The sequence below is a fragment of the Rhinolophus sinicus genome, chromosome 15 (genome assembly GCF_057876585.1).
Source record: "Rhinolophus sinicus isolate RSI-liver-muscle chromosome 15, RSI-T2T, whole genome shotgun sequence".
Lineage (NCBI taxonomy): Eukaryota > Metazoa > Chordata > Mammalia > Chiroptera > Rhinolophidae > Rhinolophus > Rhinolophus sinicus.
This window is the reverse complement of record NC_142515.1, coordinates 47,497,005-47,514,527: the sequence shown is the minus strand read 5'-3', so window position 1 is coordinate 47,514,527 and position 17,523 is coordinate 47,497,005. Positions and strand designations below refer to the sequence as shown.

Genomic DNA, 17,523 nt, shown 5'->3' with positions numbered 1-17,523 from the left:
GCGGTAGGAACCTTTGTGCCTGAGTCACTGTCACTCAGGCTATGGCTGGAGCTGGCAACCCTGACTCAGGAAACACATGACCACCTTCCCTGGAGGCGTCCAGCTAAGCTTCCTGTGACCTATATTTCTGAGCGATATAACCCACTACTGAGTCCATCAACACACCCCACATCATCAGCACTCGGAAGCTCCAGACTCCCCTGAGGCCCCCGGAAGAGCAGTCCAGGCGGAAGGAAGGAGCCAGCAGGAAGTGGCAGGGAGACACAGGCTGCAGAAGTAGATTCACACGGATGGGGCGCTGTAACCAGCTCCCGGATCTGAGCCAGACACAACCACCCCGAAGTGCTCTGTTAACATGGAAATGCCATGTTTTTAGAACGCCCACAATCCAGGGGCTCAAGGAGACAGGACGCTACCCCAGGGGCAAACCTATGCCTGTGACCAACCAGGGAGGGACGTTACCCAGCCTCTCCGGACTCAAAATTTTAAGGTCTGAAAAACATTAGTTTTTTTCTTTCCTGACAACATAATAATTATTTTAAAAATACACACACACAGATCCAATTCCTCTGATTGAAGATGGCAAACATTGACTAAAACAAAAACCTAAACACTTCTTATTCAAAATTCTGAAAATTAAATATGTGATGTTTGTAAAAAGACTGCATTTATGCTTCTAAAGTTATTAAAGCTTAAAATTGCATTGAAATTTGAGGTGTGTGTGTGTGTGTGTGTGTGTGTGTGTAGAGAAAGAGAGAGAGGGAAGGACACAGCAAATGGTTAACAATTGGCAAGTCTGGATGAAGGGTTTATATGGGAGTTCTGTGTGCTTATCTTAAAACTTTTCTGTAAGTTTAATATTATGTCAAACAAAAGTTTAAAAATTTATTAAGAATTCCCACACATTACAGAAGATGAGATCACAACTCCAAGAATTCAGCGCTGTTCATGGTCTGTGAGTCTCAGTTGCTTCATGGGCAAAATGGGGCCATTGGTTTAGCAGAATACTCCTCAGGTCGATAAGACACCTCAGAAAAATGGACCACCCAATACATATTTCTAACTTCACACCAAACTTCTGGAACAGAAATTCCTGTTTTATCCCTATTTTTCAACTGCCAGCCCTCTCCCTCATTCCTTGGAACTTCCTCCTTGTTCACAGCCCACACATTTCCTCACGACCAAAAAATTTTTAAATAAATAAAAACAATAAAGACAAAGACAAAACTCAGGCTAAGAGTGTTCTTTCCATGTTGCTAAAGCTGCAACATCTGAAGCCAGACTGCCTGAGCTCAAATCTCAGCTCTATCACTTATGAGTTGTGAGACCCAAGGGGCTGGTTACCTAATGTCTAAGCCTCAATTTTCTCATCTGTGAAATGGGAATAACAACACCTACCCAAGTGGGTTGTGTGATGATTAAATGAGTTAACCCATATAAAGTGCTTAGACCAGTGACTTCCATACAACAAGCACTATATATTTGCTATACTACTACATCATCATCATCTTTTCTCTGCAGACTGGTTGAAAAGGGCAGAGGTGAAAAACAGACAGCAGGAAATAGTGATCCTGGGGCTGAGAACATGGGGACACATGCTAAGAGAGACGAGGACCCAGAGGCAGCAGTAAGGAGGACGTCACTGTGGAAGTGACTGTAGCCAGTATGCACCTGGCTATGGGAGGGAGAGGCACACCCTTAATTTACAAACCCTGCCAAAGCACACAGGCATGTCTGCAGCACAGGGGGACGTCCCAGTGGTGAAGGCAGCAGGCAGAGGTGGCTCAACCCAAGGACCATGGAGAATAGAGTGTGACAGGTCAGTACTTGCTGCCAATGGGAAGAGCAGGATGCCAGCCCCAGGCTGCTGGCCACCTGTATGGAAGAACAACGCAGCAAACGCTGGGCAGGACTAGGAGCCTAACCAGCTGGCAGCCTCCATGCACGCACTGGATGAACGGGCCACTTTCTGCAGCCCAGTAATGGAGGGATAAGCAGGGGAACCTCCACGCAGCGACATCCAATGAGAGACACAACCCATTTTTGTGGCTGCCTGAACAGTGGTTCAACTGTTCTAATGACAGTGCCACCTTCAATGCTCACTGTGGCATGGTTTGAAAAGCTCTGAATCAAACCCTCAGCAGCAGGTTAAAGGCCAGGATTAGCCCTTTTCTTGAAAAGGCAGAGCACTTCCTCCAGGTCCCACCCAAATTTATACAGGAACAAAGCGGAGTCAAGAGGAGAAGGCTGTGGGGCCTCATCTCAAGGTCTAGCCCAGGACGAATGGGTTTCCTGGAGAACTTAGTCATGAGCCTTGGCGTGAACACACCCTCCCTAAAGCAAATATTTGGTGATCCCTGAATATGTATCCGGACAGTAGGCACAGCAGCCGTGACTCAGGAGGCGAGCTACAAACTGGAGGAGCCAGAACATCCACAGGAGCGGCTGAGGGGTTGGAACTTACAGGACACAGAAATGACTGGACACCTGTCTGGGGGCTGCCTGAACCCTGCCCACAGGGTCCTCAGGGAACTAGGGACCCACCGCGTACCACAACCAGAAGGCAGGAGAGGGGTGGACAGGCCCTTCTGAGCAGGACCAATAGCCAGTCAGCCAGCAATGGCAGGCAGCCCTTGGGGGGCGGGGGGCGCCATGAAGTGGGTGGAGCTTGAATACCTAGTGAGAGAGGAGGGGACGGTGGTTTCCCAGTCAAGGCCTTGCTCTCTTTGCTTTCTGTGGCAAGGACTCATAGGAGGCTAATTAAATCAGGTGGCCAGGAGCCCTTAAATAGCCTTGGGGCTACACACTCAAATTGCTGCTGCCCCACAGGTGACAGCCACACCCTGCCGGCCTGTACCTTTGGTGAAGTGAGTCAGGAGGCCAATGCCTCGGAAGGAACGTTTGCAGCCAAGGGCTCTGCTAAACTACGCTGAGGAATGAATCCCAGGGTCCTTGAGAAATAAATGCATTTACCCAACAGAGCTACTGGGCTTCCCTCTTCACAACCTACCCCCTGTGAAAGTCCCCGCAGCCCCCTCCCAGCCACCAGTTTACCCAGGCAGCGGGGTGTCCTCAGGCGGTCACACCCTTCCTCCTAGGAGTCCTTCCACGTGCATCTATGATGGACTCCTTCCAGGGGCTCAGGGGTTTTGGGGTCTGGTTCCTGGAGGGAGCAGGGACCCACCTGGCTTCCACTGCCGTGCATGATGTTCTCCGGGGTGTCATACATCTCAGATTCCATGTGAACATTCTGGTTTTTCTCTTGATTCACTTGGACCCGCAAAATTCGAAAGGAAGACCCACCAAGATCCAGGGCAATGAAATCTCCCTTTTCTGTTTGGGGAGACAACAGGTACGGCATCAGATTCAAGTGTTACAAGAAGGCTCCACACTTTGCCACTTCTCGACAGGGTCCTGCCATCGGCCTCCCCCTACCACACACATGGCACTTCCGGCCAGAAAGCAGGAGTCTTGCCAACCTTATCTGACTACTGCCCTCCCGGTCTGGAACACCCACACATGCTCCCAGCCCAGCACCCTGAGGCAAACACCTAAAGTGGTCCTGCTCTCTCACTCCTGACAACAGGGAGATGAAGTACTGACTTAAGCACCACATCCCGCCCCATCTTTCTCTACTGCCTTACCTTTTGTCGAAAACAGCACTGCTTTCAATACGTTACAAATACAAACAGCTTTTCAACTCAGAGAAACCTTGCCTTTGAGGTTATCCCATAACTTGAGTTCCTTCCATGTCATCTCAGACACCAATTATGGCTAGGCCAGAGCGGCAATTATTCTCCAGGGGATATATTTCTTTTAATCGTGGTAAAATATACATAAAATTTACTACTGTAACCATTTTTAAGTGTACAATTCAGTGGCACTAAGCACACTCCCACTATTCTCCAATTATCACCACTGTCTATTTCTAAAACTTTCCATCACCCCCCACAGAAACTCTATAATCATGAAGCAATAACTCCCCATTTCCCCTCCCTCCAGTCCGTCTCTAGGAACTTGCCTATTCCAGATATGTCCTACAAGGGGAATTATACAATATCTGTCCTTTGGCGTCTAGCTTATTTCACTGTGTATAAAGTCTCAAAGGTCATCCATGTTGTAGCAGTTGTCAGTATTCCACCCCCTGTTGAGGCTGAATAATATTCCGTTGTATGTACATGTCACCTTTTGTTTATCCATTCATCCACTGACGGACACTTGGGTTGTTTCTGCCCAGAGGACATTTTCAACAGAAGTCTCTCTTGGTCACATAAGAGTAAACAGGCCTGATGTGATAACATCCCTCAGGACCAATGTGTGCAGTACCTGAGGTGGGCCCCAGCAGGCCAGATGATGGCACTGTATGCCAAGACCAACACAGAGCACCAACGGTGGAGGACATGGGCACCAAACAGTACCCTATTTCTCATTAGTTACCCTCACACGCGCTCCCAGAAAATCAGTTAAAATCCGTTCATTTTATTTCTGATGCTAGGGTGACATTCCCACTGTCCCAATGCGTATCACACCAGGGGTGACAGCCACCCCTCCCATCCTGAGCACCAGTGGTCCACTAAGGCCCCAATCCTGTAATAATAAATACAAGTCTGCTTGGGACAGCTCCTTTTCCTAGGAAAGTATCTTCTTTATTATATATTTGTTGGTAACAGCATCATTGAGATATAATCCACAAACTGCTTAACGTGTACAATGCAATGGGTTTTAGTATATTCAGTTATGCCACCATCACCACAAACCAGTTTTAGAACATTCTCATCCCCTCAGACAGAAATCCTGTACTCTTTAACTATCACCTCTCAAGTCCCTCATCCCCCACACCGCTAAGCAACCATTAATCGACTCTGTCTCCATTGATTTGCCTATTTCTGGACATTTCATATAAACGGAATCATACAGTACGTGGCCTTTTATGACCAGCTTCTCATACTTAGCAAAGTATTTTTAAGGTTCATCACGTCGCAGCATGGATCAGCACTTTATTCTTTTGCGTGGCCAATAGTGTTCCACTGTACGGATATACCGCATTTCATTTACCTGCTCGTCTGTTGATGCCTCGTCTGTGGATGACATTTGAGTTGTTTCCAACTTTTGGCTATTACGATCAATGCTCTTGAATATTTGTGCCCAAGTTTTTGTGTGGACATCTGTTTTTGTTTCCCTTGGGTATACAACTAGAAGTAGAATTGCATGTGAAATGGTAACCCATGTTCAACTTTCTGAGGAACTGCCACCATTTTCCACAGCAGCTCAGGCTGACCTCCAGCTGCTCAAGGCAGCCCAGCCCCAGGGAGAGCTGTTGTTCACAATCTTAGCTGTAGAGGGCACAGCTCACTGGCCCATGTGGGAATCAAACCAGCGACCTCAGTGTTAGGAGCACAGCGCTCCAACCACCTGAGCCACCGGGCCAGCCCATTAGTACCCATTTTTAAATTTTGATTTGTATTTCTCTGATGACTAATGACAATGAGCATTAGTCATGTGCTTCTTGGCCATCTGTTTACATTCTTTGGAGAAGTATCTACTATTCAGACCCCCCCGCTCATTTTAAAAATTGAGTAGTCTCTTTAGTGTTGAGTTGTAAGAGTTTTTTATGTTCTAAATACAAATCTCTATCAGAGAGATGACTTGCCAATATTCTCTCTCAGTCTGTAGGTTGTCTTTTCACTTTCTTGATGATGACTTTTAAAGCATAAGAGTTTTTTTATTTTGCTGAAGTACAATTTATCTCTTTTGTTGTTTGCGTTTTTGGTGTCATTATCTATTACAAGCTCCATTGCCAAGTCCACAAAGATTCACTCCTATGTTTCCTTCTAAGAGTTTTACAGTTTCAGCTCTTACATTTAGGTATCTGATTCATTTTAATTTTTATCATCTGAGGTAAAGGTCCAACTTCATTCTTTTGCATGTGGATATCTATTTATGCCAGCATCATTTGTTGAAAAGGCTATTTTTTCCGTCAATGAATAGTTTGGCACCCTTTTCAAAGACCCAGTGACCATAAATGTGTGGATTTACTTCTGAACTCTGACCTCTTCTCTTCCCTCAGTTTTACTGAAATATAACTGACATGCTGCACTCTCAGTTCTGACCCACTGATCTATGTTTCTCCTTACGCCAGCACCACACTGCCCTGACTACGGTTGCTTTGTAGTACAGTTTGAAACTGGGAAATGAAAGTCCTACAAGTTTGTTCTTCTTTTACAAAATTGTTTTGGAACTTCGGGGTCTCTTGAGCTTTTTTTACTTTTTAAAGTAATGGTTGTTTTTTTGTTTTTGTTTCTTAAAGCATTCTCTTTTATAAAGCTAATACATCTTTGTATTTGATTCCACTAAGCTGTAAGCTCTGACACTGCTGTTTCTGGAACTTTAAATGGTGTTTGGCATACAGTAAGAGCTCAGCAAATACTTGAACTAACAAGGGTGTAAAGGAATGAATAAACAAAGCAAAGAATTCTTACACTGGCTATCACTGTTCTTCTCCTCTCTCAAGTTCCTTGAGGGAAGGACCACAACTTAGGGTTCTTTGCATCTGCCTTTGACTCCCAGGACAGCTCAATAAATGCCTGGTAGCTGCTTGGTCACAGGTGTTGGGGGCCCATTCATTCATTCATTCATTCAATTATGGCACCTCTGCTTGCTGTTCATTAATCCTGAAGCAGTTATGCCACTGGTTGGTTGGTTGGTTGGTTGGTTTGATTTTTAAATAACAGCTTTACTGAGAAACAATTCGCTTACCATACAATTCACCCACAGTTTAGTACATTTTAGTATATTTACAGAGTTGTGCAACCATCACCACTAATTTCAGCAAATTTCTGTCACCCCTAAAAGAAACCCTGTACGTACCTATCTGCAGCTACTCCCCCATTTCCTCCCAACCCTTGTTATCCAACAACAACCACTAATCTACTGTCTGTCTCTATAGATTTCCCTATTCGGGGCATTTCATGTCAATAGGCTCCTACAATTCAGTTACGACTGAATTGTATTCCATTGTATGGCTACACCACATGAAGCCACTGGTTTTAAATCGCTTCTGTGGTCTAAAGGAAAGAGACCAAGGGAGAAAGCTAGGAAGCGGGTGTTACAGATTTGTGGGAAACACTAACCCAGGTTAAAACACTGAATTCCACATGAGGTGGCTTCTCGCAAGAGGGTGAATTACTAGACTATCAAAAGCACATTGTTTTACCACCAGCTAACGCTCGCGGAACCTTTCTATATGCCAGTCGCTAAGTGCTTCATATGCTTCACTTTCCTTTTAACCCACTCATCCCTATGAAATAGGTACTATTATGATCCCCATTCTACAGATATACAAATAAAGGCCAGAAAGGTTAGGTAACTTAGCCAAGCACACAACCAGTAAGCAGCAGAGGCAGAATTCGAATCCAAACCCTAAATTCACAGCCATTGGCTAAAGTTGTCTCCTGGACAGACCTTGAGGACAGCCTCCAGGATGGCCTCAGAGTGAGACTTCAGCACACCTGGCCTGGCTACAGTCCTTTTGGGGGCATCTTCAATATCCATGACTCCCTGCAGCTTTTGGTTTTGCTGTGTTCTTCAGTGAAGATAATGAAAGCTCAGTCTGTTAAACAACTAGAAGCCGCTTATACATAGGGAAGTAAGAGGCACAAAAGTGAACACTATGCTAGGATAAAACGGTGAGTCCTTTTTGTTTCAACATTTTGATTTGCTGTTTCAATGTTTAAATACACATTTATTCATTTCATGTTTTACACTGGCTTTCCTCATAACTTTTTAAAAAGTAGCACAGGAAACTTTTCACTTGCCAACCTGCTCAAAAGTCTCATTTTCAGTTGAATCAAAAATCTAAGTGGAAGCAGGTTCTTGCGCTCAAGTTCCAGGTGATGGCGGCTGGGGGGGGAGGGGGGCGGGGAATTTCTGCTTATTGGTGTCAAATGTCTACACAGAGCAGGTAAGAGCTTTCAGCCCCTCTTGCAGGAAGGGTTCAGGTTTCAGGCAGCACCTTTGCAGGACCCAGGCCGGGAGTATTTCAAGCAGCATAAGTGAAAATGACCTCAGCTGCCTATGATGTGGGAGCGGTGTGGCCTTCGGGTGCGTGGGGCTGGCCGACACGTGGGGCTGGCCGACACGTGGGGCTGGCCGACACGTGGGACTGGCCGACACGTGGGACTGGCCGACACGTGGGGCTGGCCGACACGGCTGCAGCTCCGCGAAGACCCTGTCCTAGCCCAGCCTCCTGCTCGGATCTGTCCAGCCCAGCTCTCCACTGCTCCTTTTTTTAAAAAATAAGCACAGGTCAACGGGGTCCCAGTAAGTTAGGGTCAGAGAAGGTGACTAGGAAACATGGCTTTGAGCTGTCAGGACAACGCTAAATCCCGGACACGTCATACACCTACGCGTGGAAATTGATGGCGTAAGAGGGGCTTTTCCCTGAAGGCAGTTACAAGGGGTCCTTGTCAAGCCCCGTGCAGCTCCTGACCCGTCCCTGAGCAGTCACCCTGGTTGCAGGGTGTGCTTGTAATCGCTCAAAGAAATGGCAGTTGGCACCTCTTCTATAAGTCACATTTGCAGCTCAAGAAACATGGGAGAAACATTAACTCACTTTCTCGGTTGATGGATTAGGAAGCTCCAACGAAACCAGCTGAGTGACTAGCTCATGGCCACACTTGTGGCCCTACCTTTTCTTGCAACTACTGTGATGCTCATTATTTTTTATGGGTCTATGTCTCATTTTCCTCAGTTGGATGACAGGCAACTTGAAAGTAAAGGCAATCTAACATGCTTCCCTCCCCCCTCTAGTATTGAGGTGCACACAGCAGGTAACCATTAAGTGTCTGCTGCTGATTCAATAAGAACTGCCTGGGCCAGATACACGGTTGGTTTGGTCCTATTCTCCGCCACGCAAAGGACACCAAGGAATGACTTCTGGTAAGGGCAACAAGATATCTGGTAAACTGTTGGCTTTATAGCTGAGGTTGGGGGTGGGGCTAACCCCCTGCTCTAGCTCCAGGGGACCAATGTGTGCTCCTGGAGTATCCAGTCACCCACTTGGCCACTGTGATTGGTTCAGGATGGGCACATGACCCAAGTCAGCCAATCATCACACTCTCCAAGACCATCACTAGTATCACCAGTGCTGAGGTGAGGTGTCTGCTAGGGCTACCAGGGCTGTCTCTGCCACTGTAAGGGAGAGGAGGCCTACGGAAGACGCCAACACAAAGACTGAAAGAATAACAGACAGGTGAGTCCCTGGATATAGAAGCCAACTTACAACTAGATTTCCTAGTTATATGAACCTAGAATTTTCCCTCTTTTACATATACAAATTGGAGTTAAGAGTTCTTTCAGCGACAAGCAGAAGGTTCCCGAGCTCAATATCCTTTATTAGGGAATGAGTTTCCCAAATACCTACTTGCCCTCATAACAAGGAGGGTCTATCAACCCTTCTACCTAAGGCTTGTTCCCTGACGCGGAACTGTGGTGTCCAGTCAGCCCACTGCAGAGGCACCAGGGCTGCTGTCTGCACATCATCCGCATTTTTGGGGGGACTGGGGTGGGGGTGACAGCTTGCCTTTTCTTCTTCCTCCTCCCCCTGTAACATCACAAGGGTGACAGTGAATTCTAGAAAACTACATCTTTCCTCCAGGGTGAGACCTACACACTGAAGCCGGATGGGAGGGGCGTCTTCTGACTGGCCCATCAGTTGGGAAGGGCCTTCCCAAAAATGTCTTACAAAATCAGTTATTAAACTACAGCAGTGAGGAAGAGCATAATGACCCACAGAAACGCTTCTGTTTCCGGAACACTCATTTGATCCTCTTGACCGCCTGAGGCAGGGAGGGCAAGGATTATCGTGCCCATTTATTAGGTGGGTGCAAAAGTAATTACGGTTTTTGCAATTTTTAAACCTTTTAAACTGCAATTACTCTTGTACCTAGATGAGGAAATGGAGGATTAGAGAAGTTATGTGACTTTTCCAAGGTCACACAGATAACGAGCAGCAGAGCCAGAGATGAATCCAGTGTCCTGGGCTTTTATTTTCTTTTTTCCTTTTAATTTCAAGTTCAGCCTCTGTTTGCAGCGGAGGGCTTCCCTCCATCTTCCTCTTTAAATCTTTGGCCTTAACCTTCCTTTTTGCTGCTGGTGCCTCCTACTTGTGACTTCTTCCCACGTTTCCCATTTCCACTGAAGCCAGGAGAACCGCTCTGCTGGAGAAGGCTCATTAAACAAAGCATCTGAAGGGGCCCTGGCAATTCTCCACTTTCTAATGACAGCCATTATTACCAGCAAATAATGAAAAACAAACACGGGGACAGATGTCTCTCTTGAGTCCAGGCCTGCGCTGGAATACAGGACAAACAAAAACCACTTTCATGAAATGCCTACGTTTGCCCTTCTCAATGATTAATTCTGCACATGAGATCCAAAGGCTTTCCCTCCTGTCTGCAATGCAGCTACTTGATGAGAGTTCTACACCTTCATCAAAACCCAACTAGAACGCTAGACATTCAGGAGATTTCAAAGATAGAATTTTGAGATAATTCCACCATCTCCCCACATAAGGAAACCGAGACAGAGAATGACCAGCCCAAATGTTGTGGGAAAAGAAATAAAATGTTTTCCTGCGTTTGGCTGGAAAGTAGTACTGTGTATATTTGAGTCCCCAAAAATTAACTGTGACCACACCACAAATCGAATATTCTTTAACTTACCCTCTGGGTAAAGAGCGTGCTAGCAACCATGAAGCAGAAACAAGGAAATATTCAACTCAATTTGTCCTCAAAAGCTTATAATCTAATAGGTATTTACAATTTTCTTAGTGATAAATGAGAAGAGGATAAAAAAGGGGAGTTTTTACAAACGAGACACAGAGCAATCTGGGTCTTCTGAGGGAGCTGGACCCAGCGCAGAAGCTCTTCCGGAGACGGGTCAGCTTTGAAGAGAGACTTCTGTTCAGCCACGTCACCAGAGTAAAAGGCTTCAATATCTTCCTTCTTTTATTTATTATTCATACCTTTCCTACTCCAAAAAAGATATGAAGCAGCTAAAAGCCACTTTAGGGTTTAAAAAACAATAATATATAGATTACCGAAGAACAATTAAAGAAAAACCACTGCGCATAAGAAAAATGTCCAAAGGGGAAAAAATTAATAAAAATGGGCAAATACATTGATGAAAAATAGGCAGAGTTTGAAAATTCTTGAGTCCAGTCCATCAGGGCCAAGGTCAGCAGGAAAGGAAAGGTTTATTTCTCCCTTTGACTTGGAAGTCCCATCACCAGTTAAGGGGCATCGCTCCACCGAGGTGAGTCCAATTATCCCTCAGTGGTTTGGGATTAGCGCTAATTCTGTCGCTGACTAATTATACAGTTGAAGCTGTAATTAACATTTCAAAAAGGGGACAGCACCATGGTGTACCATGAAGGACACCAGCATTCTGACTACTCCAGCGGACCTGGTTTGGGTTGGTAAGTAATGAAGAGGAGGTGAAGGCGGAGGCACTTCTGTCACCAAGTGGCAGGGACTGGACTGGGGTCAAGAGTCCGAGGCCTTGGTATCAATGTGTCAGGATGGGGCAGCAGAAGCCATTCCAAGAGGAGGTGTGGGCCCCAGGGCACCTGAGCTGAACCCACACATGAATACCAGGAACAGCCATCGGAAGAAAGGCTATAGGGTGTGTACGGTTGCATTGTGTCCCCAAAAGAGATATGTTGAAGTCCTAACCCCTTGGTATCTGTAAATGTGACCTTATTTGGAAACAGGTCTTTGTAGATGTAATCAGGTTGAGATGAGGTCATTACTCTGGGTCCTAATCTGATCGGTACCCTTATAAGAGGAAAATGTCATGTGGAAACAGACACACACAAGGAGACCACCACCACGTGACAACAAAGCCTTGAGATTGGAGTAACGCAGCTGCAAATCAAGAAACGCCAAGGACTGACAGCCACCAGCAGAAGCTGGAAGAGGCAAGGAAGGGCTCTACCCAGAGTCTCGAGGGAGCTACTGACACCTTGATTTTGGCCTTGTAGCTCCCAAAATTGTGACACAGTACATTCTTGTTCTTTCAAGGCACCCAGTTTGTGGTACTTGTTACAGCAGCCTTGGAAACTAACACAGGGTGGAAGAAACAGTGAGGGGGGTTGGGAGAGGGCTGAAGAGGGTGGTGGGGGCAAGGAAGGGCGCTGAGTGCAGGCGGGCAGACCCGGGCCCTCTGCACAGGAAGGTGGTCCCTGTACTGCAGGCTTCATTTCACCTCCTCCTCCTCGTCCTGTTCTCAACACCACGCTGTGTTCCTGAGAGGCCCTAAACATCTGGTCCCATACACACTGGAGAAGAGAGAGGCTCAAAAGGAGGCATGAGGCCCAGGCTACGGGCCCCCATTCCACAAACCCTAGGACAGGGATCCCCAGCGTGGCCTATTCCCACATCTGTCACCCCACTAAGGCATCACTGAATGTGAGACACATCATTATTTTATGGAATGTGAAGAAAGAGAAAATGCTGCCAATAATAAAGATGTGATTATTGTACAATGCCCTGCTGATCTCAGAGACAGTCAAATAAAAAAGTATCTCAGAATAGATGAAATGTGGGGGGAAAGATCAAACAGGTCTGGGGAAAAGGCAGGTGAGCTGGGTTAAGCAGGTTTCTCTCCTGCAGTTCTGTCAGGCCTACAGTACTTGGTGTCTGTTATGAATTTCTACAAGAGGGCTCTAAAATGTTGTTTTTCCCAGATAAGTCTTAAGTCCTGAGCCTTGTTTTGAAGAGTAGCTGATGGGGGCAAATTCCTAGATTACTAGTATAGTTGGATCACACTTTGAGACCCTCAACCTGGAAATGGTTAGGGAAAGCGTGAGGAGAGCACCCTCTGCTGACATCCGGTCCTGGGCAGGGATGCTGGCTGGAGGGCAGGGTCAGGCTAGAAACATCTTTTTGGAAGTGTTAGCCCTGGGCCAGTCACACAGGATCAGGTGCCCTGCAGACATCAGGTATCCTTGTGAGCTCTCCCAAGCAAAGCCAGAGCAGGGGCCCTGGGAGCGGCCCACACCCACCTCCCCTCCCCTTCCTCTTCTCTCAGCTGGCACCAGGCACAGCCACACCTCCCCTACAGAACCCCACTAATTCTGGAAAGGCTCAAGTGCTCCTTGATGTGGGAGTCATCCAGGGCTGGAACAAAGCAGGAGTAAACTATAAAACCAGGAACATCACAACAAAAACTCGGGGCACACCACACTCCGAGGGCCAGAATCTCTTTGGTAGTTCATAAAAAATGAAACTGCTGGTAACCAAGACCTCAAGGAAAACAAAAGGATGGAGGTGGAGTAGATTTTAAATAGTCAAGAACCATCAGAGATACAAATGCCAGTTTGTATGCATGAAGCAAAGCCCATCAGTGGCCACGGAGCAAACAGCACATGTGTCTGGATCTCATTCAGGACTTGTAAAGACCAGCTGCAGGGCCAGCCCGGTGGCTCAGGCGGTTGGAGCTCCGTGTTCCTAATGTCGAAGGCTGCCGGTTTGATTCCCACATGGGCCAGTGGGCTCTCAACCACAAGGATGCCGGTTTGATTCCTCGACTCCCACAAGGGATGGTGGGCTCTGCCCCCTGCAACTAAGATTGAACACGGCACCTTGAGCTGAGCTGCCGCTGAGCTCCCGGATGGCTCAGTTGGTTGGAGCACGGGCTCTCTACCACAAGGTTGGCGGTTCAACTCTGGCAAGGGATGGTGGGCTGCGCCCCCCACAACTAGCAACGGCAACTAGACCTGGAGCTGAGCTGTGCCCTCCACAACTAAGATTGAAAGGACAACAACTTGACTTGGAAAAAAGTCCTGGAAGTACACAGTGTTCTCCAATAAAGTCCTGTTCCCCTTCCACAATAAAATCTTTAACAAACAAACAAAAAATCAGTTGCAGGCACAGCAGGGCCACCCCACTGAGGTCAGTCTGCTCCCACACGGCATGCACTCGCCCATCTTTCATGCACATCAGCTGCAACAGCTGCAGTTTTCCTGACGTCCATTCTGCAGGCGGCCTCCCAGATCCCCAAGTCACGGCTTGAAACAAGCCTCCAGAGCAGGGAGGAAATAGCTGGAGTATGTGAGGACCAGACTCTCAGGGCATGTACTCACAACCCCCAGAGAAACTTGACCTTCTTCTCTCCCTCTCTCACATGTAGCAGGTGAACCCCCGCGTAGAGCTCAGAACACAACGCAGAGTAGAATTCCTGCCCAAACAGGCACACCCACCCCTGCAAACTACTAACTGTGGGTCCACGGAGCAGCCTGGGCTGTGCCCTTCTCAGCATCCACTCTGCCAAGTGCGGGGGCGGAGCCCCCCAACTCCCCACCATGGGGCATGAGATACACAGGATAATGTTTTTCTTTAATTCTACTTCCCCTGGCGATTTCTCTGTGTTGGGGGCTACCTTGATTTAGCATCTGTGACATTTGTTCAGATGGGGCCTTGAACCTGCCCTCCGTGTCTGCGACCCACAGGGTCACGAGGATTGCTACTTATCTGAAGGGAGGCCTTGATACCCTGATGAAGAGCTTCTCCTAAAATGAACTCTTCAGTTTGTTCTGCAGCCTTTCATGTTCCAGAGACATAAGCATCGGTTAAGATCTTACACAGCATCTGGAAGGTCCATAAATATTACCCTTTCTTATCACAAGCCACTAGACAGTCAGTGTTGTCCAACCTCGGTATCCCTAGTGCCTGACACACTAGGGTAGATGCTCAGTAGACCTATGTTGGATGGATGGATGGATAATGAATGGAGGATGGGTGGATGATGAATGGAGGATGGGTGGATGATGAATGGAGGATGGATGAGAGAACAGATGGATGAAATGGTAAATGAATGAATGCGTGAGCAGATGAGTGAGTGAATGGATGAACAAATGAAGGAAAGTTAGAAGGATGTTTTCACCGAGTATTCAGCCCTTGGAGACAATCTCTGGATGAGAGACTCACCTGAACCATCAGGAATGGACCTTACAAACGTTGGCAACATCTTGACTGTGGCTGTCGGATTAAAATCCCGGGAAAGACCATTCTTCATCTCCTTCTTGAAACGGATCATGATATCGATCAGAGTTTCATCGGAGAGCCGCATGGCATAGAGATACTTGTCAATCTGGGGGAAGGATGAGAAGGACGGAGAGTGAAGCCAAGTCTGAGGAAGGTCATTTCAGCTCAGTTTGGCTGGGGGACGACAGGGACGGTGAGGTGCCACCTGCCTAAGATAGTCCAGCTCCCCTGGGCACTTGACCCCCCATGCTGGCACACCACACAATGGGAAGTCATTAAAATGCCATCAACCATGCCACTCAGAGCACACTTATAAATGCTCTGAGCCCCAATTCCTCCCCTGTAAAATGAACCAGATATCTCCGAGGTCCCTTTCAATCCTCAGACGTTACATGCCAGTTGCCCTTCGACCCCCAAGTATATGCCAGAAGCACCTTAAGCCTCCACACAACTCCTTCCCTCTGTGAAAAGTAGCTGGCTCATCCTCGCATGGATGGCAGAGCCACAGAGGTTAAGAATGAGAGTTCCAGGGCCAGCCACCTGGGGTTCCAATCCCAGCCCTGTCACTTACCAGGTGTATGAATTTCAATTTCCTTAACTAAAAACCTGAGATGATAAACTCACAGACTGTTGTAAGATCAAATGAGATGGCGAAGTACTAAGAACACAGAGAGTGTTCAATAAACATTGGCTATTATTACTAACAGGAGACAGTGCTGGTGGAGGGTTTCCTTGGGCATGATTTCTAGGTAGGTAGAAATGGTGGCCAGAGGGTTGGAAGCCTTCAGAAGATGGGGTGGCAGGCCCAGAGCAGAGAGACCTCAACCCCACCATCCCCAGAAGGTATAGAGACAGCCAGCCCTACAGGCTCCTATGCCCGAGTGCCGCAGCTGATATGACCATGCTTCCAAGTCACACAACATATTGACCCAAGCTGCTCCTCTTCCTGGGTTCCCCCTTCTCCTCAAGGTTCCCAGGCTCCTAACCTCAGGCCCCCCAGGTTGTTATTCCGTCAGAGTATCTTCTCATTTATTCTCTTAAAAATAATTTATTGGGCACATACTGTGCGCCTGGCTCTGGGCACCTGTCCTCATGGCGCCTGTCCTTGTGGAGTTCGCCAGAAGTCACTCTGTCTCACCATTCATTCTTTCTGCCACTCGTTGGCTTAGGAAGCCCTGAGAACCACATGCGTGGATTCCTGACTCCTCGGTCATTCACTGTAATGCTTTTCCACCTGCAACCCCCTGCCTTCCAACTCATCCTCTCCACCACTGCCACATTTGCCTTCTTAAACTGCAACCCTGGTCAATTCACTCCTCTGCTCAAAGCCTTGCAATGCTTCCCCATGTCCAAGGCACCTGTGCTCTGCAGGTATCACTCCAGGCTCCCTGAACTCTGGCCAACCCACCTCTACCATTCCTGGTAGGTGCTGGGCTTTCCTGCTGAAACGCACCTCCTTCTCTTCCCAGCTATCCAAATCTCACCTACCCCTCCATGTTCAGATCAAATGTCACTTCCTCCTACAGATGGGCGGGAGGTGACCCCTCAGCACTGATGTTTCCACACAGTCTACCGGGACCACAGCTCTCTGCACCTGTCACCTCGACCTCCCAGTGCCTTGCAAGCGGCCTTGCACACAGAAGGCTCCTCGTGGATAAAGAGACAGATTTATGACCCAATGGAGCTGAAAAGACCTTGACGCTGATTTGTTTCTGAGAATGGCATCTCATGCTCACATTTCAGGGTGGCTGGAAATGTCCTGACTCAAGGACACAGAGTCTCCAGTCCTAGGTCACGTCTGCGTATTTTGGTCCTGGGCAGCCTTCTCGCTTTGGTCTCCATGGCTCGGCTCCCCCAGGCCCTGCCTGCTCCTGCCTCACAGACAATCAAGGCACTGGCCAAAGTCCCCCAGCATCTTCTGTGGCCAGAGACAATCCTGCCCCCACCGCCAATCTCCTCTATTGCAACCACCTTTTCCTTTCCCCTTCGTGACAAAACAATGCAAAGAAGAGCAATCAAAAACCCTGAGAGGACCAGCCCAGTGGCTCAGGTGGTTAGAGCTCCATGCTCCTAACTCCGAAGGCTGCCGGTTCGATTCTCACATGGGCCAGTGGGCTCTTAACATGGGCCAGTGGGCTCTCAACCACAAGGTTGCTGGTTCAATCCCTCGAGTCCTGCAAGGGATGGTGGGCTCCACCCCCTGCAACTAAGATTGAGCATGACATCTTGAGCTGAGCTGCCTCCCGGATGGCTCAGTTGTTGGTTGGAGTGCGGGCTCTCAACCACAAGGTTGCCAGTTTGATTCCTCGAGTCCCGTAAGGGATGGTGGGCAGCGCCCCCTGCAACTAAGATTGAACACGGCACCTTGAGCTGAGCTGCCGCTGAGCTCCCAGATGGTTCAGTTGGTTGGAGTGCGTCTTCTCAACCACAAGGCTGCCGGTTCGACTCCCGCAACGGATGGTGGGCTGTGCCCCCTACA

At 47.9% G+C, this 17,523-nt stretch overlaps 1 protein-coding gene across 2 annotated transcripts in view; it reads right to left on the bottom strand.

Annotated features, from left to right (window-relative positions):
* HK1 (hexokinase 1) overlaps positions 1 to 17,523 on the bottom strand; it is a 61,919-nt gene that overhangs the window by 27,978 nt on the left and 16,418 nt on the right. For both annotated transcript variants that reach the window (XM_019731719.3, XM_019731720.3), the window contains exons 2-3: positions 14,988 to 15,150; positions 3,185 to 3,333 (exon numbers count right to left, since the gene is read on the bottom strand). In XM_019731719.3, the coding sequence (XP_019587278.2) occupies positions 3,185 to 3,333; positions 14,988 to 15,150 (312 nt within the window). The remainder of the gene's footprint in view (positions 1 to 3,184; positions 3,334 to 14,987; positions 15,151 to 17,523) is intronic.